The sequence below is a fragment of the Dendrobates tinctorius genome, unplaced genomic scaffold, assembly GCF_039654945.1.
Source record: "Dendrobates tinctorius isolate UK_male_01 unplaced genomic scaffold, ASM3965494v1 ptg000112l, whole genome shotgun sequence".
In the NCBI taxonomy this organism is placed as follows: Eukaryota; Metazoa; Chordata; class Amphibia; order Anura; family Dendrobatidae; genus Dendrobates; species Dendrobates tinctorius.
The window spans coordinates 2,525,457-2,553,081 of record NW_027361780.1 but is presented as its reverse complement, the minus strand read 5'-3'; the positions used below and the strand labels follow the sequence as shown (position 1 = coordinate 2,553,081).

Below are 27,625 nucleotides of genomic sequence, written 5' to 3'. Positions count from 1 at the left end.
GCACCCAAACTTGAACCAGAACCCCATTGAGAACAATGGGGACCCGAAGCTTTGAGCTGGAAAATCATTGTTTTTCTTTTGCACATCTTTCTCTTTCCCTCTACTTCCTCCAGAACTCAACTTTGCAACGGACTTCCGGAAGAAGTTCGTGTTTAGCTGTAAACCACATATAACAGACACCGTCTGGTATGAACCCCAAACTTTTAAGCTTGCTCATCTCTAGCCGTGGACCCACCTGTCCGACTAGTCTACAGCATGCTCTGCCGTGGTGTTTCAGAGTCAAATATACCTGACTGAGATCATACAGCTACTGCCTCTTATATGTTGCCCTAACATCAGGCAGCATGTATCAGCTGTCATGTTCCTTTTCAATACAGACACATACAGCAAATAGCAAATGGGTGAAAATCTTCAGAGTTTTCTGGATAAAAATAAGGTGATTTTTTGTACGCTTGTCTGACCCTAGCCTAAAGTTTAATGACTTTGAATATATTTAATGTTTTGCCATCTGTTACAAGTGGAAACAGATATGTAATATATAATGGGTATATTACGCAAAGTTCACATCTGTGTCAGATTCATCAAATGCAGATGTGAACTAAGCCTTAAAGGGAATCTGTCATCAATTTTTTTGCCTTTCAGCTGCGGCCACCAGCATCAGGGGCTTATCCACAGCATTCTGTAATGCCGTAGATAAGCCGCCGATGTTACCTGAAAGAGAAGAAAAATGAGTTAGATTATCCTCACCCAGGGGCGTTCCGGCGTTCCTCTTCCGGCGCCTGCCACTGCAGTATTCTGCTCTGCCTTCAACAGGGCAGAGCAGTGCGCCTGAGCCGCGACAGCCAGAAATGAAGAGGACGTCATTGCTGCAAGATGGGAGGCGTCGGACCGCGACTCCCTCCGGACCCGAACCGGACCCGGACTGCCCCTGGGTGAGTATAATCTAACTAATTTTTCTTCTCTTTCAGGTAACATCGGCGGCTTATCTACAGCATTACAGAATGCTGTGGATAAGCCCCTGATGCTGGTGGCCGCAGCTGATTGTCATCAATTTTTTTGCCTATCAGCTGCGGCCACCAGCATCAGGGGCTTATCCACAGCATTCTGTAATGCTGTAGATAAGCCGCCGATGTTACCTGAAAGAGAAGAAAAATTAGTTAGATTATACTCACCCAGGGGCAGTCCGGGTCCGGTTCGGGTCCGGAGGGAGTCGCGGTCCGACGCCCCCCATCTTGCAGCAATGACGTCCTCTTCATTTCTGGCTGTCGCGGCTCAGGCGCACTGCTCTGCCCTGTTGAAGGCAGAGCAGAATACTGCAGTGGCAGGCGCCGGAAGAGGAACGCCGGAACGCCCCTGGGTGAGGATAATCTAACTCATTTTTCTTCTCTTTCAGGTAACATCAGGGGCTTATCTACAGCATCACAGAATGCTGTAGATAAGCCCCTGATGCCGGTGGCTGCAGCTGATAGGCAAAAAAAATTGATGACCGATTCCCTTTAAGAAAATTATAACACAAAGACCAACTGATTTGGATTCTTACTGAATTTAGGATCTGTTCACAGAATTACTGCAGAATTGTTAGTTTATGATGAATACAATGATTTACTGAAACAACAGGAAATAGGAAAGCTGACAGGTTCTCTCTAACATAAGGCATTGCATCAATACCATTCCTTGTCCCATGAGGACCTTACTGATGAAAATGTCCAGTGGTTCTTTGCCTACATTTTTGTAATCCACTGATCGTTTGTTGATGGTTTCAAGAATTGTGATGCACAACCACAAATGTAAAAGATGAATGAGGATTCAATCTAATCAGATTTTTGAGATGTTGGAAGTTTAGTAAAAAGTTCAATCGTTCTGTATTACTATAGAGCGAGTACCTGAGCAGTAAGTGTCATCGTTTGTCCACCACTCTAATAAGCTTCATTGTTAGTGAACATAACTTTGCTATCAACAAGACTAATGCGTTACTGTATTTAATATTCGCCATAGTAAGGTAGTAAGCTTAGACACAGAATTGACTTGACAGCAGGAATAAGCCTTTTTTTGGACTACCTCAAAAGCACATTATGGCTTAGGAATGAAGAACAACCTGATATTAAAAGTAATTCTGTCGCTTATATAGAAGTAAAAAAAAAAAAGTCAGTCACATTTATTCACACTCAGACACAGTACAACTCACGTGCGTAAAATCATATGTAAACAACAAGATCAAAAGGTAGAATTAAAGCTTAAGCCATTCAGCACTGCGAGGGGCAGGCAAGGCACTGCTCTGCTCCCGTACAGAAACGAATGGATTAATTAAAAAATTCATTAAAAGAGAAAAAAGCATATCCATTACAGGGAGTCACCACTGGCTGCAATTCCAATCTCTGCAGGTTGCTGTAGTGCTAAGCATGAATATCGCTTTCAGACAGCTCTCAGCATATTAGATCTTTTGGTTACCCTGCTCCAAGACTCCCAGGCCAAACCTTTCAAAACGGGGGATACTTTTACTACTGTTAATGCTAAAAGAATGGGAACAAAAAACAAACATGTCTAAGTTAGTCTACTTAAAACATTTTCATTTGTACTTCATCCGCTATGCATACATAATATCACCGATTATCAGATTGTCCAACAAAAATGCAACATTCAAGCCTAACAGATCCTAAAAATTTAATTCCAAATTCATTACTTATTCATTTATTTACATGGGTTAAAAAAACAAGGAATTATATGTATGTGTACTAGAAAAATCCTCTGATTTTTGCATTGTATATACCGTGTGATGCTTGCTGAACCCTGTATATAAAGTGTAAATTACATGACTCCCACCACCTTCCAATTCTATACTGGTCACTCTGACATAAGAATCAGGTGGTGTTACTGCACTTCCCTTTTCTTCAGAAGAGGAAGCAACTATGACTGATGCAAAGCAGCATGGGAAATAGCGTTGTAGTTTCCGCCCATTGAGAATGCCATCTGTAGAGTGCATCTCAGATATTGTGGTGGTAGTAGATTCAGAATCCTCATATATGTCAAACACATCTTGTCCAAATAAAAATTGATGTCCATGTAGAAGAATGGAATCCAAGCCACAATAGCAAATGTAACAGACAATGATATACAAAGTGGTTACCTATGTCTAAAACCAGTACCAGATGTTGGCACATGGTGGCATAAGCCTTTGATATTGTGCTGTTCATTGATAGACAATCTTAAAAACACACATACAGACTAAAAAGTGCTTATACAGACGTAAAGAACCCAGTGCAATGAATCCACTAAAATGCTGGTAACCCTGTTTTAGAAAAAGTTACTGCTGGCCCATAGTGCTTGAGAAAGCAGGTACACAGATAGTCCTATGGTTAGTGCCAAGTAGATTTCTTGCAGTCAAGAGTTTGTTATTCAAGCAAAACAGCCTACACCAAGAGAATAGCAGGCAAGAAAAAGATCAAAGCAGTAGATACATCCAAGGGTTAAAAAGGTTTGCTAATATTGGTGGTTAATTGTTTTGTGGATGGAAGGTAAGTGTCCACGAAGCTGTAGATTAGAAGACTCATGGAAGCATGCAAGGCAGAGCCCAGTTAGATGGCCAGCAGCTATAACCTACGAAAAGGAGAAAACACAATCAATCAACAGCCCTCAACGTGGTTAAGACAATATAATTAAAAGACAAAAAATGTATTAGTAACGGCACAAAACAGTCAGGAAAGGCAAGATTTATAAAGAAAAGACACCACAACTGACTTGACATGACAATTTTCCTGCATGAAGCTGATTAATAAAAAACTTATGTCTACTTTAAGGCCAAGTCTCCACAAAGGCTACATCAGGGTTCCCCCCATGGAAAGGAAAGTTGCTAATGGCCATGTAAAAATTGACATTGCAACACATAACAAAGAATCATTCAAATCACACACGAGTTCGAGGTATCGCAGTGATTTTCTGGTGTCTCAGTCATCTTGGAGCCAAAGGTTATGCTCAAAATTACCCCAACACTAAAATTAGAAATCGAGCATTTTCATATCCAGGAAAAGCAGAACTTGGGTCAGAATTCTTCTCTTTTTCAGGGTCAGTAGTCAGTGTGATTCGCATTCACATGCTGCCTGTTTCAGGAACTACTGAACCCGGGTCACTACTGAAAGGTCAGTGTGTTTAATAACAGTTACCGTATATATCTTTACTACATATACTATCCACAGTTATTTTATGTTACTACATTACTTCATGTATATATTACGTTCTGGATGGAATGACTCTCGGGCTAATGTAGGCGCTCCTTCAGGTTGTGTACGGCTGCCTGAACTCTGCCCAAGTCCGCTTTTTAGCCATTAATGAAAGCAAGAAGAAAGCTTTATACAAGTGACCCTTTAAAAGTCCCCTCTTTAATTTCAGCTATTCCCTTACTGTATATTTGAGCAGTGGTATATTACCTAGCGCTTCTTTCATGATCCTTAGAAAATATAAAGTTAATAGACTGCAGGGGCAATGAGGAATAAGCCTGTCCGTTTATTTATTGGCAACGGGGCAGTGGATGGAAAAGCCATGTTGGCCATATTGACCCTTTGTGTAAAAATTGTTCCAATGTCTACTGACGTCACATGCAATGTAAAATACAGGATATATGGAGGAATAAGTGACACAGAAGAAAACCAAGCAGAAAGGAAGGAAAGGATCAACAATGCAGATGAGTTCAGAGGTATCCAAAGTGGGGTGCCAGGGCCGACAGCAGGATCATGGAGGACGGAAGGAAGAATGGCAGCAAGGGAATCAGCAAATCATAAGATCCATGGGGAAAAGAAGGTACAAAGAATCAATTAATAACTTTGCCTTAGAAGTTGGAAAATGTAGACACAGCAGTTTTGCAGCACAATAATAAGGGTATGCTCGCACAAGGAGTTTTACAGCGTTTTCCTGTTTCTTTGATTCATAAAATACACAGTGTTTTATAGCCCCAGCATAATTAATGACATTTCTGAAATTTTATGTACACGCTGTTTTTTTTCCTCAACATATTTTGAGCCCTGCTGCATTTTTAACAAGAAGTAGCATGTCAATTCTTTCATTAAAAATGCTGCAAAAACACAACAAAAATGCATGTACGCTATGCAGTGGTTTTCCGGTAAACACTGCACTTATGGTGCAGGAAAAAAAACGCTGAAATTATACAACATGTGAACATACCCTTAAATATGAACCCATTTTATTTCCAATTGAACTAATTTCATAACTGATAATTATAAAACAATAAAGTATATTTAATGGAATGCTTGTAGAAAAAAGGAAAATGCAGCACAAAAAACAAACAAATAATGCGGGTGCAAGCCTTCCAGGCATATACCAAACCTCAAATACAGCCCTCCAGATGAAAGCAGCACACCAAAAAAGTTCCAGTCAAAGTGCTATTTATTAGCCAATCTGAAGTTGCCCACACAGCGACGTTTCGGTCCTGGCAATTGTGCTTGGCAATATAATAAAAACTCATTTTTACATTTGTGCTCAAAAATGTTTTTCATTTTAATGTATTAAATTATGCAACTGAATAGGGATTATGCTGGCATTCCTCTAATAGAAAGGATACAGTACACTGTGCCTACTGACAAAGCTCTGTTTCGGGTAAAGATCCATTGCACTTGCCACATGGCATCCAAGACATTGAACAGTGAGGCAGTGTGCACACGTAAGCGTTTTTTCACGTTTTTACCGGCAAAAACGCTTAAACGCTTACAAGAAGCATCCCATTCATTTTAATGAATTCTGCACTTTGAGTGTATATTGATGCGTTTTTTTCCGTGAAAAAAAGCGCATCGCGGTAAAAACCGCAGCATGCTCATTAATTTTGCGGAAAAATCCGCATTTCTAGCTATTTTCTATGAGACTGGGGACGCGCGGAAAAAACCGCATAAAAAACGTGCATTTTCTGGGAAGGAGTCCGGTTTTCATGCAGAAATTTTCTCGTAGCCTTACCCTTGTTTCTACAGAAGTATTTTCAGGGAACCGGACTAATTTTCTAATGATTTTTGTGGGATACTTACTCTGCAGATTTCCAGAAGTGACCTGGATGTGACAACCTTCGGTTAAGTTTTGGCAGCTTCTCTAACATATCCATCAGTATTGTAAAGCTTGGCCGCTCATTAAAATCAAATGACCAACATGCAGCCAGAATTTCCTGTATGAAAAAAAAAAAGTTTATGAAAAAGCACAAATCTTTTAGTGTCATTTACTTTAAAGAAAAGTCAAATTATACTGTATATTAAAGAGGTTGTATCACTTGCAGACAACAGCCTTCATGTTGGAGTTTAGAACATCTACACATTTTCAGCTGGAGGGAATCTGTCAGCAGTTTTTTTTATATGGAATCTGAAAGCAGAATTATGTAGGGGCAGAGAGCCTGATCCTAGTGATGTATCACTTACTGGGCTGCTTGCTGCAGTTTTGATAAAATCTCTGTTCTTTCTGCTCTAAATGAAGCGGATGTCAGATTACGGAGTTGTGTATAACCCTGCCCACACCCGATTGGCAGCTTCCTGTGTACAAAGTGTATTGTCAGCAAGCTGCCAATCAGTGATAAGAGTGGGTTACACAGATTAGCTGAGCTGGCTTACATGCAATACCTAGTTCGGCAGAGGTAATCTCCACCTAATAAAGCAGTGATTGTATTGAAACTACAGTACAGCAAGTTGCCGATCAAGTGACACATTCCTGGAATCAGGCTTACTACCCCTATATTGTACTGCTCTCAGATTAAATAGCAAAAACCTGCTAACGGATTCCCTTTAAACTGTACTACACAATGGAAATTCAGATGAAAGACCATCCATATACACTGGAAGTCCACCAAAATTGTTCTCCTTTTTTGATCAAAGGGAGGTCCCAAGCTGGGGCATTCCTTAGCCTAGTAGAGCATACGGACAGGGGCTGTCTTTATGAGACATCCACTTCAATGAGTCAGAATTTTGAGGCTTCATATACGTTTTTTTTTTACATATACTTACAGTGACCTCTTTTCCCAGACTTATAGTAGACAACACCTGCTTGACACCTTCACCACTTCCAACTTGCCATATAAGAGCCTCGGCTGCTTGACTTTTGAATGGCCAATCCCTGGCTTGCAGTTCATACCATACAGTCCTTTATAAAAAATACAATACAATAATGTGTTTAGTTGGATAGGACTTAGGCCTTTTCTACCTTACCAGCTATACAATCTAGGCAGGAGCAAAAATGACCATTCACATGAAACATCACGAAACAATCACTGGGTCCTTCGCTGGAGGAAGATCTGGCTAGTCCCGTGTTTGAGACTCTTAAATGAGGCTCCACAGACTTTATTTGCATATTTGCATTCACATGAAACAGCAGATTGCCAATAAAAGTCATCTTGCCTAGCTTACAAACATGCACTCCTTGGCTAGACCTTATTCCAACAGATATAAGCTGTTGGAATCTGTCAGAGGCTTATCTCTTGAGGAACAGAGTATGGGACTTGTTAAAATCTAATGTTTATCAAGGGACTACTGTGCTGCCTTCTTTACGTTAGATTATTGATTTACCTAGATAACATTTACATTTATGTTGTTTGTATAGTCAGCTTTATAGTTACAGGACATTTGAGAGTTGCCAGAAAATGTATATACTGTAGGTACAGAAACTATTCAGACCCCTTTCAATTTTTCTCTATTTTGTTTCATTGCAGCCATTTGGTAAATTCAAAAAAGTTCATTTTTTTCTCATTAATGTGCACCCCATCTTGACTGAAAAAAAACAAATGTAGAAATTTTTGTAAATTTATTAAAAAAGAAAAAACGAAATATCACATGGTCATAAGTATTCAGACCCTTTGCTCAGACACTCATATTTAAGTGACATGCTGTCCATTTCCTTGTGATCCTCCTTGAGATGGTTCTACTCCTTCATTGGAGTCGAGCTGTGTTTAATTAAACTGATAGGACTTGCTTTGTAAAGGCACACACCTGTCTATACAAGACCTCACAGCTCACAGTGCATGTCAGACCAAATGAGAATCATGAGATCAAAAGGAACTGGCCAAGCAGCTCAGAGACAGAATTGTGGCAAGGCACAGATCTGGCCAAGGTTACAAAAGAATTTCTGCAGTACTCAAGGTTCCCAAGAGCACAGTGGCCTCCATAATCCTTAAATGGAAGACCTTTGGGACCACCAGAAGTCTTTCTAGTCCTAGCCGTCCAGCCAAACTGAGCAATCGTGAGAGAAGAGCCTTGGTGAGAGCGGTAAAGAACCCCAAGATCACTGTGGCTGAGCTCCACAGATGAAGTAGGGAGATGGGAGAAAGTTCCACAAAGTCAACTATCACTGCAGCCTTCCACCATCGAAAACTCTGTCATTATTGGGGTATTATGCAAAATTTGGACAGCTGTTCAGGAGTGCCCCAATATTTGTACAGTGGGGAAAAAAGTATTTAGTCAGCCACCAATTGTTCAAGTTCTCCCACTTAGGCTAGGTTCACATTTGCGGTTGAGTAAGCAGTGTATCGTCCGCAACCACCTGCAAAAATGCATGCAAGAGTTTGCGGACGATTGGCAATTGCTATTTTCCTGGCGAATTTTTGAATGTACACAAGCCACGCTAATGGACGTGTCTTATGTAAATTCGTGCGTATGCAAACGCAAAGCGTACGCATGCGTTCCCATAGACTAATGCGTTGTTTAGACGTATTCCTTTCGCAAGTGCCCGCATGTGTTTGGAAGTGGCAATTTGTCGCCTCCAAAATTGCAACATGTTGCGTTAGCCCCGACGCACAACCTGAAACAACGCATGCGTAAGCAAACGCAGCTGAACGCATACAAACGCAAATACCTGCATCCACAACGTTAAAGATAGGAAAACACGACGCATGCGGATGTATAAGTCCGAAACGCTGCGGACACAACCGCAAATGTGAAACCGGCCTTAAAAAGATGAGAGAGGCCTGTAATTGGCATCATAGGTAGACCACACCTATGAGAGTGAAAATGAGAAAACAAATCCAGAAAATCACCTTGTCTGATTTTGCAAGATTTATTTTGCAAATTATGGTGGAAAATAAGTATTTGGTCATTATACAAAAATTAATCTCAATATTTTGTTATGTATCCTTTGTTGGCAATGACAGAGGTCAAATGTTTTCTGTCACACACTGTTGGTGGTATGTTGGCCCATTCCTCCATGCAGATCTCCTCTAGAGCAGTGATGTTTTGGGCCTGTCGCTGGTTAACATGGACTTTCAAATCCCTCCAAAGGTTTTCTATGGGGTTGAGATCTGGAGATTGGCTAGGCCACTCCAGGACCTTCATATGTTTCTAACGAAGCCACTCCTTCATTGCCCTGGCGGTGTGCTTGGGATCATTATCATGCTGAAAGACACATCCACATTTCATCTTCAATGCCCTTGCTGATGGAAGGAGGTTTGCACTCAACATCTCACAATACAAGGCCCGATTCATTATTTCATGTACAAGGATCAGTCTTCCTGGTCCCTTTGAAGAGAAACAGCCCCAAAGCATGATGTTCCCACCCCTATGTTTTACAGAAGGTATGGTGCTCTTTGGATGCAACTCAGCATTCTGTCTCCTCCAAACACAACAAGTTTTGTTGCTACCAAACAGTTCTACTTTGGTTTCATCAGACCATACGAGATTCTCCCAATACTCTTCTGGATAATCCAAATGCTCTCTAGCAAACTTCAGATGGGCCTGGACATGTACTGGCTTAAGCAGGGGGACACGTCTGGTACTGCAGGATCTGATTCCCTGGCAGGGTAGTGTGTTACTGATTGTAGCCTTTGTTACGGTGGTCCCAGCTCTATACAGGTCAATCACTAGGTCCCCACGTGTGGTTCTGGGATTTTTGCTCACCGTTCTTGTGATCATTTTGACCCCACGGGGTGAGATCTTGCATGGAGCCCCAGATCGAGAGAGATTAATCAGTGGTCTTGTATGTCTTCCATTTTCTTATTATTGCTCCCACAGTTGATTTCATCACACCAACCTACTTACCTATTGCAGATTCAGTCTTCCCAGCCTGGTGCAGGGCTACAATTTTGTTTCTGGTGTCCTTCGACAGCTCATTGGTCTTCACCATAGTGGAGTTTGGAGTGTGACTGCTTGAGGTTGTGGACAGGTGTCTTTTATACTGATAAGTTCAAACAGGTGCCATTACTACAGGTAATGAGTAGAGGACAGAGGAGCCTCTTAAAGAAGAAGTTACAGTTCTGTGAGAGCCAGAAATCTTGCATGTTTAGGTGACCAAATACTTATTTTCCACCATAATTTTGCCATAAATCTTGCCAAATCAGAAAAGGTGATTTTCTGGACTCGTTTTCCTAATTTTGACACTCATAGTTGTGGTCTACCTATGATGTCAATTACAGGCCTCTCTCATCTTTTTAAATGGGAGAACTTGCACAATTAGTGGCTGACTAAATACATTTTTTTTCCCCCACTGTATATGGAAAAGGGAAATCACTAATTCTTAGTAAAAGTCAGCATAAAAAAAAACAGTAAAGTTGTAGACAAAATGCTTGCAAGTAGAAAATGAAGAACTTATGCTTGTTTAAACGGTAAGCCTTGAGGTGCAAATCGCAAATGGTGATAGTATTCATCATTAACAAAGAGTCATGCTATATCAATATGAAGATTTCATTTTGGTTACAGTAAAAATGTATTTTATTCTATAAAATGTTCTAGTAAAAAATGTATATAGACAATTTAAAAAATGGTTATATAAATATAAATCTAGTATTGAAAATGAATGTAATAAAGTAGAATATGGGAAAGCATATGTTGTAGGACCTTTTATAATGAAAGTATAAGACAAGATACAGTAAGTGAGCTAATAAGTGATCTGAAATGGTTAATTTCAGAAAAGGTAACCATGCAAAATAATGAAATGGATAACAGCAAAATATTACAGCAGAGGAAGTGTTTTGGATAGGAAAGCTCAAAACTGTACTACCGCAAGGCCACGTTAACACGTTCAGTATTTGGTCAGTATTTTACATCAGTATGTGTAAGTCAAAACCAGGAGTGGGAGGAAAAGTATAATACAAACTCATCACTACTTCTGTATTTATCACCCACTACTGGGTTTGGCTAACAAATACTGATGTAAAACACTGACCAAATACTGTAGGTGTGAACGTGGCCTCAGGTTATAGTGTAGGTTGTAACTGTATTGTCTCTGTGAATACTCTAATAGTTCTTTGTATGTAATAAGTAAGTTTTGATACTCTAGATAAAAAAAATTCCTTCACACTTAAGGAAGGCGCCATGCTATCCCCAAAATGTTGCGTGACATGTTGCATCCAGCTAGAAGTAACATCTTTCGGGTTAAGATGCCCCCCATATACATTAGGTTATATTGCTGATAACTAGGAAAAAAAATGGACGGCACATCTAAAGCTCACATTGATCTATTGTGGCTAAGCAAAAATCAGCAAAACTGACCAGGAGGTTCTTAGTTTAACATTCTGATCATGATCAATGTGTATGTATGAAGCAGACCACCATGACACTCTAACCTTAATGGCTTGGAGCCTAGTTGTGGTATCTTTTGGCGATGGTCGCAGCAGCAGTAGGAGCTACCCAAGACACCGCACAGCACCCATGCTGCACGGCAGAAACCCCCAATTCTACAGGTCACACTACTCCACATAACCACAGCCATAAATCTAGTATATTGGGTCAAACCAGCTAATCAGAAAGGGGTTGATTGACTATCTTTAGGTGCATCTATACTCATTCCCAACAGATGACGGGGGTAGAGAAGGATCAGGCAATGTGAATTCAAACATCCGACCCTTTTGTATTTTTGGAGATATGCAGTTATTAGACCCAACTGGAAGCAGCTTTCTCCTCTTTGACCAGTGAGAACACATGAGCACTTGGCCAAACCAAGTATTCGTGTGTGGGATGTCAGAAGAGATAACGGATGACTTTAATCTAGCACATGAGTATATACATATACTTCATTGATCATTGTCAAATAAATTGAACTTATCACAGACATTTTACAAAGCAACGGTACAAACTTTACATTTATACATAACTCAGTGAGGGTTTTCAACTCACCCAAATGCATATACATCTGCAGCCTTTGAAAAAGGAAGTTTATCTTCATCTTTGCCCGGGGCCATTTCACGAACGATTTCAGGGGCCAAAAAACACAACCAATCATGACTTAGCTTCAACTCATTTTCACGCCTGGCCAAATAAGCAGCAGAAAAGATCTCGAATCAGTAAAAGACACTGCCAGCAAAATGTGTTCTAAAAATATTTGTGTCTAAAAGGAATATATCAGAAAACTGACAGAAGAAACCAGCACTCCAAAAGATCAAACACTAGAGATTTAGTTCACCCAAGTCTTAGATATGCGCTATGTTTCAGCTCTTTATCAATCTTCATAGTGGCACTATTGAAAGGCTTAGGTGAAATAAACCACTGCGTTATTTGATTTTTCGAGTGCTACTTTTGTCTGTCCATTTTTCGATGGAATAGATATATCCATCTTAGATACAAAAATGTGTTGCTTTCATCTGTCCATTTGCTATTATATCAGGGGCCTGGGTGTTATGATTGAGTCACCGTAGGAGGCAGACACAAAAATAGAAGCTACGTCCAGAAAACCAGAGAAGTTGGCAACTATCAGATTGCAGACCCCTGAACCTATCAACACAACTAGCAGTAGCCGTGGGGGGTTCCTACAATGCCCTAGACCCCTCGATCACAGCCGGAGCGCTAAATAACCTAAAGACAGAAAAGGAAATCTAAACTGCCCCAGAGCAGACCCCAAAGTAAAAGGCAGCCCCCAACATATAATGATGGTGAAGCAAGATGAAAAAACACTCACACAGATAGAAAGATAGGCTGAGCAAACGATGGGGCCCAAGCTAACTAAACAGAAAAGGAAAGGAAGGTTGCTGTCTGCAATCTGCCAAAACCCTATCAAAGACATAAGCCAACAGCTGATATGGAAAAAGACCCTGAAGCAGCTAGGCTTCAAAAACTAAATCAGCACTCAGGTATTTTCAGAAGACAGAGCTAAAGGAATTCAGCTCACCCCAGCAGGGAATGGCAGAAATCCAGAAAAACAAAACAAAACAAAGTCAAAGCACCAATGCAAAAGGCCGTGCATAAAACGTAGCTTTAGAAGAGCAGGAATTCAGACTGGTCTCCAAGTATCCCACAGAGAAATCACCCGCAGGGCAGAAGGGCGTAGGCAGCCTTATATCCAGTCAGTAACTCCACTCAGCCAGTCATCATCATCAAACTCAGGTGTTTGATAATCAGGCTCACTACCTTTCTCTACCAGAAGAGGGAGTTCCTCGGGCCTCAGTAGTGAAGGGGAAAATGAACTCACAACACCTGGGTCAGCCTTATGAAAGCCTTCTCCCATCATCTATGGTTCTATGGGGGACAGTATAGCAGTGCTGCTCCCCTGCTTCTAGTTTTTGAATTCCACCTTTTCATATGTTCTTACCTTCCCTCTTGTACAACTCCTGATATTCCAAAGAGACCAAAGTCTGTGATTATCACTTTGCCATTTTCATAGAAAACATTCTTTGATTTTAAATCTTTGTGCACAATGCCTTTGGCGTGCAGGTAACCCATACCCTGAAAAAAATGAAAAAACAGATTTATAAATATAAACCAGAATATATTGAAAATTTATATATAAAATGAAGGGACTGACTACAAACTTGCGTCAGGTTTAGTTCTATACACACAACCTATGAGACAAACATACTGACATAATGGTACGTTTCTTCTAGTTTTTAATAAAGGGAATTTGTGAGCAGGATCAGCCCTCCTAAGCCGTATGGGCATGTAGGCATTGTAAGCTGAATAAAATAATACCTTTATACCTGTGATCCCATGTCTTATTCCAGAGTAATCTAGATTCTTCTTAAATATAAATGGGCTGTTAAGTTCTATGGGCCGGACACAGATCTCACTGATAATCTGCCCCCAGAGTTTATTATAAATAAAAGGGGGAGTTACCAGTGTGAGACATGTAATGACTGACAGTCTGTTCTCATAATCACACACAGCTCTGCAGTGAGATCAGAACACTGTACAGCAGAGCTAACCGTACAACAGAGCCAACAAAATACAGTAGAAGTGAAGTTTGTATCATTACAAAAACATTTGAAACTGCAATCCTCTTATAGTGCTTCAGCTTCCATCTCAAGGGCAGTCAGTGTGAGGGGAAGGGAAGAACAGCAGAGCTGACAGCTCTATGAGAAGAGAACTACAAATGAGCTTGTAGTGTTTTTAATGAGACAAGGTTCAGCTATGCTGTACTGCGTTGGTTACAAACAAGCACAGCTCGGCAGCAGCGCTCCCAGCACTATGAGGGGATAAGAGCTGCTAAAAGGTTTGTATAAGAAAAATATGGATTTCTCTGGAATAAGACATCGAATCGCAGATATCAAGGTATCATTGTATTCAACTCTCTAGGACCTGCATGCCCATATAGATGGCTTAGGAGTGTTTGAGCCTACTAACAGAGCCATTACTTGCAAGGACTGTGCTAGAAATCTGCTGACTACCAATATATTGCCACAATAATAAAACAATAAATTCACAATTCTTTCCAACACATAAATGTCGAGTAATATAGTGACCTAAACATTTTACATGAACTAATCTGAATTTGGAAAACACATAGCTTCAAGTCACATAAAACATTTGTCACTTGCCCTTTGCTACAACAAGCTAACGCCCACAATGGCTGTGTGGGAGGAAAGTAAATAGGTTTATATAGCCCAATCAAGTTTATGGGCAATTTTCTCACATATTATGGAGGGTAATTGTCCAAACCTTCCACACCATAAATATTATAGTGCTATGTCTTACCGTATAACTTCTTATAGTCCTTTTATAAATCATGGAGTTTGGACGGTCATCTTTAGCTTACAGAGCAACAGATGGCGAAAAGATGATATAAAGCAGAACTCTGTAAATGGCTTTCACAGGGTCAAAAGGCGCACACTTTTGTTCTTACTTTATTCTCACTGCTTATTTACTCATTTTAATCATTTCATTTACCATATGGTTGTAGTGATTTGGACCCTTTTTTAATGCTAATTCTTATGCACATTTTTCAGAGGATTCTCTAGGTAGGGGCATGGCCTCATTCAGACTTCAGTGTTTTACATGTATGCAAAAAAATTAAAAAATGATGCCTTGTATCAACAGTGTTTGGATCCATGTGTCATTAGTGTTTGGGCAGTGTGTCATCAGTAGTTTTCACACACTGTATGGATAAATAAATTACAAAATGTGTCCTATCCTTTGCAAAGTTAAATACAGACAGAAAACGGACCCATATACTCGTATTTGTGCCTTTCATCTGTGATACCCCTCCCCCCACAGTCCATGAGAAAGCACAGACATGTGAACAGCCCCACAGACTATAATGTGTAGGTTCTGTATCCATGAAATACACGGATAGAACACGTACATGTAGAAAGTACATGTACACCGCCCCCTTAGCAAAGACCATAAAGATTAGTACTAAACAAAAATGCCCATATCTCTGAAACAAGATACAGGATTTAAAAATAAAAAAGGGAATATTGAGGGGAGCAGCGAGAATAAAAGAAGAGGAAAAACTGGCCACTATTACAAACTGTTTGACAGTGAGTCTATTCAATGATTGGAACAGACTGCTACAAGAGTTCTCTTTCAATGGAAGTCTGTCCGAGATGGTTTAGTGAATCTTGCATTGAGCAAGGGGTTGAACACGATCACCCTGGAGTTCCCTTCCAACTCTATCATTCTGTGATTATAAGTTTTGACCTAGAGACAGTTGCGTGGTGGGGCCTCCATGAATTGGACTTGTTTTTTCAGCACATACCACAGATGCTCGATCAAATTGAGATTTGAGGATTTCAGCATGGGATTTCAACATGCTGAATGGTTTCACATGTTTCTCAAATCAATTTCTAAAGAACTTTTGCAGTGTGGTAGGTACAATTATTCTGCTGAAGTAGACCACAGCCAGTAGTGTATACTGTAGCAATGAATGAGTGTACTTGATCTGTGGAAATGTTTATGTAGGTGGTACCTGTCAAAGTTGCATCAATATTAATGGCAGGACCCAAGATTTTCTATTAGAACATTGCGGTGTGTTGCATACATGTGTTCAAGAAAATGCAGAAACTGGTCATTTACCTTAATAATTTCTTGAGCAATCTGACGAGTTTTATTGATGTCTAGAGAGGCTTTAGGATCCCTCACAAATGCATGAAGTGTCCTTCCTTTGCAATAACTGAAACATAATAGCACATGGTTCAAATGTTAAAAAAAGTTACAGTCCAGACTGGCCATCCTTGGATTGCAAGAGGTCAAATTTAAATTCTCACTTTATTAAATTGTTTTAATTAGTTGGATAGCATGAAAATAAGTTTGCAATTGTCATTTTTCTATCTGCTGCTATTCTCCTGCAATGAGAGCTTTTATCTTACATAGTGTACAGTTTGTTGCAAGGGGATCAACCATTAAGGCCCCGTCACACTAAGCGACTTACCAGCGATCCCGACACCGATATCAAGGTGTCAGGATCGCTAGTAAGTCGCTATGTGATCGCTGGTGAGTTGTCACACAGACAGCTTCACCAGCGATCAGCACAGCGATGCCGAGCGCCCGGCATCTCTGGCCATCCCGTAAAAAATAGAATCAAAATAAAAAATATAGTTATTCTCACCTTCCGACGTCCCGTTCAGCCATCCTGCCTCTCTCCACGCTCCGGTCCCAGTGATCCTTTGCGAGAATGACCGCGAGATGTCACGGTCTCGAGGGATAACAAAGTCTCGCGGTCATTCGTGCAAAGGATCACTGGGACCTGAGCGTGGAGAGAGGCAGGATGGCTGAACGGGACGTCGGAAGGTGAGAATAACTATATTTTTTATTTTTTTTATTATTTTTTACACCTGATCGCTGGTCTCCCGCCTGTCACACACAGCGATGCGTGCTGGCCAGCGGGAGACCAGCGACCAAAGAAATGTCCAGAGGTTTCTTCCAGCGATCCCGGCAGGGGGGCCGGTTGCTGATCACTGTCCCGCACAGCGATCTCGCTGGTGAGATTGCTGTTACGTCACAAAAGTTGTGACTCAGCAGCGATCTCGCTACCGAGATCGCTTAGTGTGACTGGGCCTTTAGAGTCTGGCCAAGTATGTGCAGCAGCTACATTCTAGGCTGAGGAGGTTATTGACTAAGATCCTAGTCCACTCTCTACAGCCCATTGATTTCTATACAGCAGTTAGCTGCTCACCACTTTTACCCTCCTTGTCAGCTCCTGAACTATCAAACAAAATCAAGATCACTGGCTCCCAGCATCAGCTCTCCTAATCACTGCTCTTACTTTCTGAGTCATGTGCTTGATCAAAAACCCTGTTATCTATAAATGCAAATATAGTGAGAACAGTGTAAACTTCAGATCAAGCACTGACAGACCATTAATGAGTCACATTAGCATAAGCTCAGCACTAGGAGGAAGGTACTGAACCAGAACTAGTACTCAAGGAGGAGTGAAGGCAACAAGGAAGTTTAAGAGACTGAAAAGCTGTGCTGATGAATTACTTAGAACAAGTGTCAGCCTTCTTCATCTCAAAAAAGGATGGTGTGTAGGGAAGACAAGATACCCAACCTTCCAGCAGCCAAATGTTTTCAAAGTGTTACATGACTCCTAATCAAATGTACATTTGTAGTGTTTACCGATTATAAATGAGTAGTGCTAGTAAGAACATCTAATTTCACCAAAAAGATACAATCTAGGAACCTGTCATGTTGAAAATTGTATCATATCTACAGGAAGGATATTATAGAGTTGTTCAGAGTGATAGAACTTTTTCATGTGAAATCTTTCATTAAACCTTGCACTTCATTCATTGGAAAGTTTGTATGCTGATGAGTGCCGTAGGCAGTCCTATTCAGCGGTGGACTGAATAAATGTACATGCAGATATAGCTGTCAATCATGGAGTAGGACCGCCCACTGAACACATATCTATACAAATAGCAGATCTTTTCCCAAAAACCTGTATATCACTCTGTCCAGCTTCTTTTTCTCTATACAATGCTGTCCACAGATCAGACTGAATGTACAACGTGACAGCTTTCCTTTAAAGTTATAGCTTGATATCATCCAATAATATTTGATACATCATATTTTTTGGCATTTTGAGTACAATGACTCACCTGGTAATGATGGCCAAATGGGGAGGATGCATACATGCTCCCATGAACAACACCACATTCTCATGACGCGTCTGCCTGTAGTTCATCACCTCTTTCTTAAAAAGTTTCAAATGGTCTTGATTGTTGCCGTCTATTTCCAGTAAACGAATTGCTACCTCCCCATGCCATCGGCCCCTGTACACTTTCCCCCATCTTCCCTGGCCAATAAGTTCCTCAAGTTCAATTTGTTCAAAGGGTATGTCCCATTCCTGTAAATAGACACTGGTTTGGCTAGCCTTGCGGAAAATCATTCCCTTAAAAGTACCACTTGTGGACCTTGATGTTGGGAGCTCATCCAGTTCGTCGTCATCATACTCTGGCTCAGATTTGTTGGCTTCTTGCTCCTCACCCTGTTAAAACAATGCATTTAACAGTCAGCAAATATAAGATGATTTAATCATTTTACCACTGAAAATTTATACTAGTGGGCTCTCAACTCATGTTTTCATGGTTTCTGTGTTTCCCAGTATCTCAAAACTTTAATCATACATCCATATACCATATGTATACATTTGTTTCCCCAATCCTATGCGAAGAAATTATTGCTCCTAGAGCAAAGTTTCATCTAACTAAAAAAAAAAAAACATTTCTAGAGTGAAATGGAAGATTGACTAATTTCATTGACTGTTATGAAATCAGTCAAATTTACTTTTGGTTTTGACTTTACACAATAGCATAGCAGAATATACTTTTTTGTATGTGGAAAACAACAAAAACATAGGATCAAAGCTTAATTAAAGTCAACTACTGGCACAAAAGAATCAACTGTGATTTCAGTGGAAAATAAATACTTGCTTTTTTTTCCTGAACCAGTTTAATCCGCTAAATGACAGAACAATAGTGCCCTAAAATATTTGATCTTCCAAAGCAGCAGCTACTGTACCTCTGCTTCCTGCTCTTCCACCACATCTGTTTCCATATCGGCCTCAGCAGTACTGGAAAATATTGTAGGTGATAGTGAGACTCAAAAGGCTGGAATTAGAACACCCACAAAGGTATCTGCTAACTGCAACAATGAACAACCAATGACTTGCACCCATTCTCATCTACACATGCTAAAAATATATCATGCACTTGGGAAAAATAGGTCACATATGGTTAATGGAACATAACGGTACCCTTGTTGCCGCAAACATTAACCGTGATGAGCTCATTCTCGTGTGTGTCCTTGGAAAGGACAGTCAGATGGCGGAGTCCTATTCTTTCACAATGATAGAAGAGTTTTTTGCGGCTGTTATATTTTATATTAGCTAAATACTGAGAATATAACTTGCAAACATGTTGAGGAGTGCTTGATCCTTCCCCGTAGTACACCACCATGACATGTCCCTGTATCACATCTCTTGTTAAGAGGAGATCTGAGTTGTTTCCAAAATGTTACCAGGAACAGGGAGTTTAGCACAACTGATCTCACAGCAGTTCTAGCAGTTCGGTCTCAGCAATCAAACGTTTTTTTTTAACCAATTTCTGGGAAAAACCATTTAAAGCTAGCACTAAAAATGTTGGCTATGTAACAGCGAATTGCTTTTTGTTGGACATACAGATTTTCCTTCATAGAAAAATATTAATGTTGCACGTACATGTGACTATAATGTCATCTGTCATGACACAAAATGTCAAGAAAAGGAGGAAACTGGATGATCAGGAAAAAGAAAAAGTTGTGCAACATAACCATGCTCAGAACATATACAACTCCTTCTCTGCAATCATGAGTTGCTTAACACTCATGAGAAGTAAAACAGTTTAGGCCTCTGTCGCACTTCAGTTTTTTGCATCAGTCAAAATCCACCAAAAGGACGGATGGCGGATCTGTTTTAGTACTGATGCGTCCGTTTTTTTGATGAAGAATTTCGGGTTAAATCAGTGTCTGGAGGATCCGCCAGAGAAAAAAACGTTGCAAGCTCCGTTTTCAAATCTTTGAGGATGGTGACGGACAGCAACTTTTGGCGGATCCGCAAAAAAAACGGATGCAACGGACGGCAATCCGTCACAATCTGCCAATAATGGAAGTCAATGGGGAAAAAACAGATCCTCAAAAGAAAATTGCGGATCCGTTTTTTTCAAAACCTGGCGGATTGTGACTGATTGTAAAAAACTGAAGTGTGAAAGAGGCCTTAGCAGTTAACCTATACATCCTCTACTGTCAAACCATACAGATTGTTTCTCGCTGTAGTTTCTAACTTGGGGTACATGGATAGAGTTTAGGGGTCTGTACACATTTCTAAAATGCTGGTTTCTTTGCAATCTCTAGCATGAACACAAGCTTGGGACGGCCTAGAAATATAGGTATAAAATATTAATATTTCTTGCTACATACTATTTTACAATATAAATATATCTATAAAATATTAATATCTCTTGCTACAGTACATACTATTTTACAATATAAATATATAAAATATTAATATCTCCTACTATATACTACTTTAAAATATAAATATATCTATAAAATATTAATAACTCTTACTACATACTATTTTACAATATAAATACAGTAAATCTATAAAATATTAATATCTCTTATGATATACTATTTTACAATATAATATGGCTATAAATATTAATATCTCTTACTACATACTATTTTACACTATAAATATATCTATAAAATAATATCTATTACTATAGTATTTTAGATTATAAATACGGCCATAGAATGTATAAACAAAAGCAGCACACTGTAAGGCGTTAGGATTGTATATGATGCAGTTAAAGCAGCTTGCACCTGTTCACACTTGCTTTATTCTGTTTGGAGGTGCTGGTCAGTTTTTCGTAGTTTACTATTTAAGGTTGTGAGTGATTGCCTCTTTTTTTGACTGAGCAGAGAACTCCTCCCATGAGCCGAAGATGGTTTTTGAATAGTGCTGAATCCTACTTGCCCTTTACATTTATGGGCTTTTAGCCCGGGAGAGGCATGTTGATAAATATAAGGTTTAGGGTCCTATCAGAGAAAGGAACTCCTTGTCATGGCTGGTGGGCTTTCATGAACTGGCCAATTTATGTGTCATGCTACTGCAGTGCAGTATAGCGCAACCTCCACTAGGGGGTGCTGGTGAGGGAAGAGAGGTTGCACACACAGAGTAGCAACACTGAGCAGCAGCACAAGCACTACCAGGTGGCGAAAGAGTGGTCAGACGAGCCGAGTCAGAAACAGTCAGGAGCAGAAGTACCAGAGCTCACAGCAGTACACGTGGTCAGAAACAAGCCAGGGAATCAGCAACGATCGGAAGCGGATAGAACAAAGACAAAAGACAGAAGCAGGTCCGAATGCAAGCCAAGTCAAAACCAGGGAGTAAACAAACTTACAGGGAAACACTGAGTCAGGACAGACAGAAGGAATAAACAGACACAGGGTAAGTTAGGGATCACAGCAGGACAAATCAGGATACACCAGAGTCAGATACACATGCCGTAGGCAGAACTATAGCTGACACCGCCTGCAGGATGCAGCGAAGCTAAATGGCAAACCAGAAACCAGACTGAGACTGAGAAAAGTTAACCTCTGAAGTGACCAGCCCGGAAACATGGAAAGACAGGACCATGACATTATGCACTAAGAACCTTCATTTCTATAAGTTTATTCTATATAGCAGTAATACTGTTCAAATTTCATATATTCAGTGTGTGCATACATCTTAGTGGTTACAGAGTGCTGCTGTATTCTTTTCTTTGTATACCTCTTATATACTATTTTACATTATAAATATGGCTATATATACACTGCTCATAAACATTAAGGGAACACTTAAACATCACAATGTAACTCCAAGTCAATTACACAGGTGAAATTAACCTGTCCAGTTAGGAAGCAACACTGATTGGGAATAAATGTCTCCTGCTGTGCAAATGGAACAGACAACAAGTAGAAATTATAGGCAATTAGCAAGACTACCCCTATACAGAAGTGGTTGTGCAGGTGGTGACTAGAGATGAGCGCATCTGTTCGGATTCGGTTCCGAACACGATCGGCATCGAACATTGTTTTTGCAATATTCGTCAAACACAGCTGGACGTCAATGGGAGTAGAAATTACTGAATATGTTCGGAACCGATCATTAAACATACATTCGGCACGAATAGTGTTCGAATATGGCTCGAATATGTCAAAATCAGATTCGGGGACAAAACCGAACAAATTTGCTCATCTCTAGTGGTGACCACAGACCATTTCTCTGTTCTCATCTTTTTTTGCTGTTGTTTTGGTCACTTTTGCAATTTGTCATTGCTTTCACCCCTAAAAGTACTGTACAGTAGCATGAGGCGGTGTGTACAACCCACAGAAGTTGCGCAGGTAGTGCAGTTCAACAAGGATGACACATAAATGTGAGCTGTAGCAAAAAGGGTAACTGTGTCTGTCCACAGAGTGTCCACAGCATGGAGCAGATACCAGGAGACAGGCCAGTACACCAGGAGATGTGGAGGGGGCCGTAGGAGGGCAACAACCCAACAGCAGGACCGCTACTTCCTACTTTGTGCAAGGAGGAACAGGAGAAGCAGTGCCAGAGCCCTGCAAAATGACCTCCAGCAGGCCACTAACATCCATGTGTCTGCTCAAACTGTTAGACACAGAATCCCCTAGGGTAGTATGAGGGCCCAACATTTACAAGTGGGTGTTGTGCTTACAACCCAACATCATGCAGGGTGATTGACATTTGCCAGAGAACACCAAGATTGGCAGATTCGTCATTGGCGCCCTGTGCCTTTCACAGATGAGAGCAGGTTCATACTGAGCACATGAAACAGACGTGACAGAGTCAGGAGATGCTGTGGTGAGTGTTCTGCTGCCATCCTTCAGCATGACTGGTTTGGCAGCGAGTCAGAAATGGTGTGCGGTGGCATTTCTTTGGAGGGTCGCACAGCCCTTCATATGCTAGACAAAGATATCCTAACTGCCATTTGGTACCAGGATGAAATCCTCAGACCTATTGTGAGACCATATGCAGGTGTACCTGGGTTCCTTCCCATGCATGATAATGTTAGGCCTCATGTGGCTGAAGTGTGTCAGGAGTTCCTGCATGATGAAGGCATTGATGCTATGGACTGGCCTGCCTGGCCTGTCTCATTCCATCCACCAACGCCACGTTGTACAACAGACTGGGAGGAAATCCTTCAGGAGAACATCCACCGCCTCATCAGGAGTATGCCGAGGTGTTGTAGGGAGGTCATACAGGCACATGGAGGTAACACACACTACTGAGCATCATTTCCTTTTCTTGAGATATTTCCAATGAAGTTGGATCAGCATGTAATTTGATTTTCCACTTTGATTTTGAGTATCATTCCAAATCCAGACCTCCATTAGATATTCATTTTGTTTTACATTGATCATTTTTATGTTTTATTGTTCTCAACACATTCCACTATGTAATGAATAAATATTTGCAACTGGAATATTTCATTCAGTGATATCTAGGATGTGGTATTTTAGTGTTCCCTTTATTTTTTGAGCAGTGTATATGGCTTGGTATATACTATTTTATAATATAAATATGGCCCTAAAATATAATTATCTCTTACTATATACTATTTTATAATATACATATGAATACATATAAATATGGATTGGATTTCCCTCTGTGCACCCACAGCATAATTTACAATAAGATTTTCAAAGTGATAAACAATGTATTGGCAACAATAATGTTATGTTTAAACTTACTACTGTACCCTATATACTATAACAGTCTTATGACTCTAAGGGTATGTGCACACGTTGCTGATTGTGCTGCGGATTTTTCTGTGCGGATTTTGCTAAATCCGCAGGTAAAATGACCTGCAGATTTAGTGCAGATTTCCTGCAGGTTTTGTGCGGATTCCGTCTGTGTTTTAACACCTGCGGATTCCTATAATGGAGCAGGTGTAAAACGCTGCGTAATCTGCACAAAGAATTGACATGCTGCGGAAATGAACCCATATCGTTTCTGCTGCGGATTTTTCAGCAGCATGTGCACAGCGTTTTTTATTTTAAATAGGATAGAATGGTACTGTACACCGCATGGAAAACTGCGGATCCACAGAATCTGCAACGTGTGCACAGACCCTAAAGCTCTTAACAGGTTCCCTTTAATACCAGTCACTAATCATGGTGTGGAGCTGTTGTGTTCAGCCCCATACATTGCATAAATCTGACAACAGCCAGAACAGATAAACGCTGATCCATAGGAATCCCAGGTATCTGATCTCCACCGATCTGATACTGATGACCTATTCAACTATTAACCCCTTTACATTTCCTTTAATGGTGAATATAGAATATATTACTTGGAAATATTTAATTATTCTGACTTTTCTTATTCCTGCTTAACCTTTATTAGCATTTGCTACCAGTGTCCAGTAGTGCTGTGATTAGCTATCTGACCACAAACGCTCTCCTCTGTCGTCTGCTTCAGCAGAAATGGTCCCGTACCACGTCAGTTCTGTCTAGTAAAGCCCCCATCACACTAAGTGAGATCGCTAGCGAGATCGCTGCTGCGTCACAAATTTTGCGACGCAACAGCGACCTCAGCAGCGATCTCACTGTGTGTGACACCTATCAGCGACGGCCCCCCCTGACGGGTATCCCTGATCGTGCTTGAATGTCCTGGGCCATTTTTTAATTGTTGGTCTCCCGCCGGCCAGCATGCATCGCTGCGTGGCAGCGGGAGACCATCGATCAGCGAGCTCCCAGCGCTGTAAGCAGACGCTGGGAACTGGTATCCAAGGTAAACAGCAGGTAACTAAGCGATGCGCACGCTTAGTTACCCATTGTTTACCTTGGATACCAGCTCTCAACGCGAGCACGCTGGTATCCAGGGTACACAGCGGGTAACTAAGCGACGCGCTCGTTTAGTTACCCACGTCCTCCCTGGTCCTGATCTCTGGTGTGTCTGCCTGTTTGACAACTCACCAGCGATCATGTAGCGAGGCACCAGCGATCCTGACCAGGTCATATCGTTGTCGGGATCGCTGGTGCATGGCTATGTGTAACGGGACCTTAACTGACCCTGCAACATAAAGCTTCACCACAGCAGGCTGCAGGCAGTGACATGTACCAGCTCAGCCTGGTGATAGGGAAAACGACAGAATTAGGCTGCTTTCACACATCCGGTGGTTTTGTTCCGGCGGCGTGTGGTGGAAAGCCGGACAGCCGGATCAGGCCTGCAGCGGTGACACCGGATGCAGATGCGGTGCCTGATCCGGCTTGGAAAGCATTTAAAAGAGCCACACCGGGGACAAGAGAGGCGGCGGTATGCGGGGGGGGGGAGAGAGAGATACGCGCGCGCGCCGGGCACTTGTGGGTTAAACCTCACAGATTCCGCGCATGCGCTGTAGAAAAAGCCGTTCCGGCGCTGCAAAAAAACGTTGCAGGCAACGTTTTTTGCTGACGCCGGACGGCGCAGGTTTGCCGGCTAAAAACGGAGGCGCCGCATGTCCTTCCGACACGATGCGGCGATCATTAAATTATATGTGCCAAAACTGGATCCAATTCCGGCTCCAGTTTTCACACTTTTCGCCGCATCGTGCCGGATTCAAAAAGCCGGATGTGTGAAAGCAGCCTTAAATGGAAGCCATCATCAAAAATGACCTTTTGTGTAAATTGGGTTCTTCTGTTACATGAGATTAAAAAGAAAAAAATTTGATTTTTTCATTATAGTATGATCTTTATTAAAAACCAAAATCAGTAATCTTGCCATTTGCACAGTGGTCACTGGTGCTATTTTAGAAACATACTTCCTGTCCTTTCAGGAAGATTTTACAGCAGGCTCCATTATTACAGCAGGCTCCATTACTACAGCAGGCTCCATTATCAGAGGCAGGATTACAATGAGAGGTAACAGCCTATTCACAATAGGCGATGTCACAGCGGATTCTGCTCCCCCTCCTTGTACAATGACGTTTGCACTGGCTCATTAGACACTTCAATGCAAGAGACAGGGTCTGACCTTGTGGCTATCTGCATGTGTTATTTCCTGAAACAATAGGAAGTTACAGTCTAAAAAAGCCCCAGAGACCACTGTGAAAAGTGCAGGATTTTTAATTTTTATACTGATTGTGGTATGTAAAAAAACCCACTGTCAATAGTGGTAAAAAAAAAAGAAGTCACAAAAAAATACTTTAAACAATACATCATTTTGTAATGATATCATCCTGTTAATTTGACATTACAGCAAAGTGATAACATGATGCAATGCATTTTGCTGTAACAAGACAGTGGTCACACAGCTGGAGTGGGGATTAATTACAGTACATGTATATGAAAGGGAACCATTGTACTCTTATTTTAAAGAGGCCATCCACTACTCGGACAACCTGTCGGGATTGGCTCTGCAGGAAAATCGAGTCTTGACATTATGCGAACTCTGTGGCCACTTCACTCTCCTCACCTTCTGACGTATCGCATACATCCCTATGTAAAGGTGCTGTCACACTAAGCGATATCGCTAGCAATATCGCTATAACTTGTGACGTTGCAGCGATATTGCTAGCGACATCGCTGTGTCTGATACTTACCTACAACCCGCCCCCCCTGCTGGTTATCGCTGATCGCGCGAGAACAGGCTGGACTGTTTCTCGTTGTCAGCTTCCTGCAGCTCTTCCTGCTGTGACGACGAGCGACGCGTGGAGCCGGGCGGGAGGACGCAAGATCGCCTAGTGTGACAGGTAAGTAGCGATCCCCGTCCCCAGCGATATCGCTGGTGAGATCTGCCTGTGTGGCAGCTCACTAGCGACCACTTAGCGATGCACCAGCGATCCTGACCGCGTCATATCGCTGGTGGGGATCGCTGGTACATCGCTAAGTGTGTGACAGTACCTTAAGACACACTAGCGTATTACCGGAGACACACTAGCGTATTACATCAGATGCAATATGGTAATGACTCTCTGCTCCAGCTCTGCTGTGAGCGGGGGACGAGTGTCAGTGCTCTGTGCTCCCATCCTCTCGCATCAGAGCACAGCTGCGGAGGAGACAGAGAAAGTAATTTCTCCATCTCCTCTGCTGCTGGCGTCCAAGAGAATAGCGCCTTATTCGGGCGATAGCCGGGTGCTGCGCGATATTCTACATGCACCCAGAGACTTATATGGGTGCATGCGTTCCGATTAAAGGGGGCATGACAATCAGCACGAGGAAATAATCGCAGATGTGAGCTGCTTCATAGATTAACATTGGGTCGAGTGCAATACGATTTTATATCTGATTGCACTCATACGATTGCATCCCAAGAGGGAGCGATCCAGAAGAGAGAGCGTAGCAGAGCTCACTTCCTCTGGAAGTTTGCAATTTGTCAAAGGGAAGGGAAAAAAAGCTACATGAAAAAAATCAGATGAAGGTCCAGGTACTCTATAGCATAAGTTTTTTGTATGTGGAACATAAAAGGAAATCAGTCAGGAACTTTGAGGTCA

The 27,625-nt window shown here is 41.4% G+C and overlaps 1 protein-coding gene across 2 annotated transcripts in view; it reads right to left on the bottom strand.

The window, feature by feature from the left end:
* Window positions 1-2,140: 2,140 nt before the first annotated feature.
* KSR1 (kinase suppressor of ras 1) overlaps window positions 2,141-27,625 on the bottom strand; it is a 223,855-nt gene continuing 198,370 nt past the window's right edge. Inside the window, exons 13-21 of one of the 2 annotated variants that reach the window (XM_073589733.1) lie at window positions 19,128-19,179; window positions 18,206-18,594; window positions 16,182-16,278; window positions 13,483-13,616; window positions 12,075-12,206; window positions 6,984-7,119; window positions 6,024-6,157; window positions 4,499-4,579; window positions 2,141-2,510 (exon numbers count right to left, since the gene is read on the bottom strand). In XM_073589733.1, the coding sequence (XP_073445834.1) occupies window positions 2,432-2,510; window positions 4,499-4,579; window positions 6,024-6,157; window positions 6,984-7,119; window positions 12,075-12,206; window positions 13,483-13,616; window positions 16,182-16,278; window positions 18,206-18,594; window positions 19,128-19,179 (1,234 nt within the window). In that variant the 3' untranslated portion in view covers window positions 2,141-2,431. The remainder of the gene's footprint in view (window positions 2,511-4,498; window positions 4,580-6,023; window positions 6,158-6,983; window positions 7,120-12,074; window positions 12,207-13,482; window positions 13,617-16,181; window positions 16,279-18,205; window positions 18,595-19,127; window positions 19,180-27,625) is intronic. The other variant, XM_073589732.1, reaches the window with a different exon arrangement.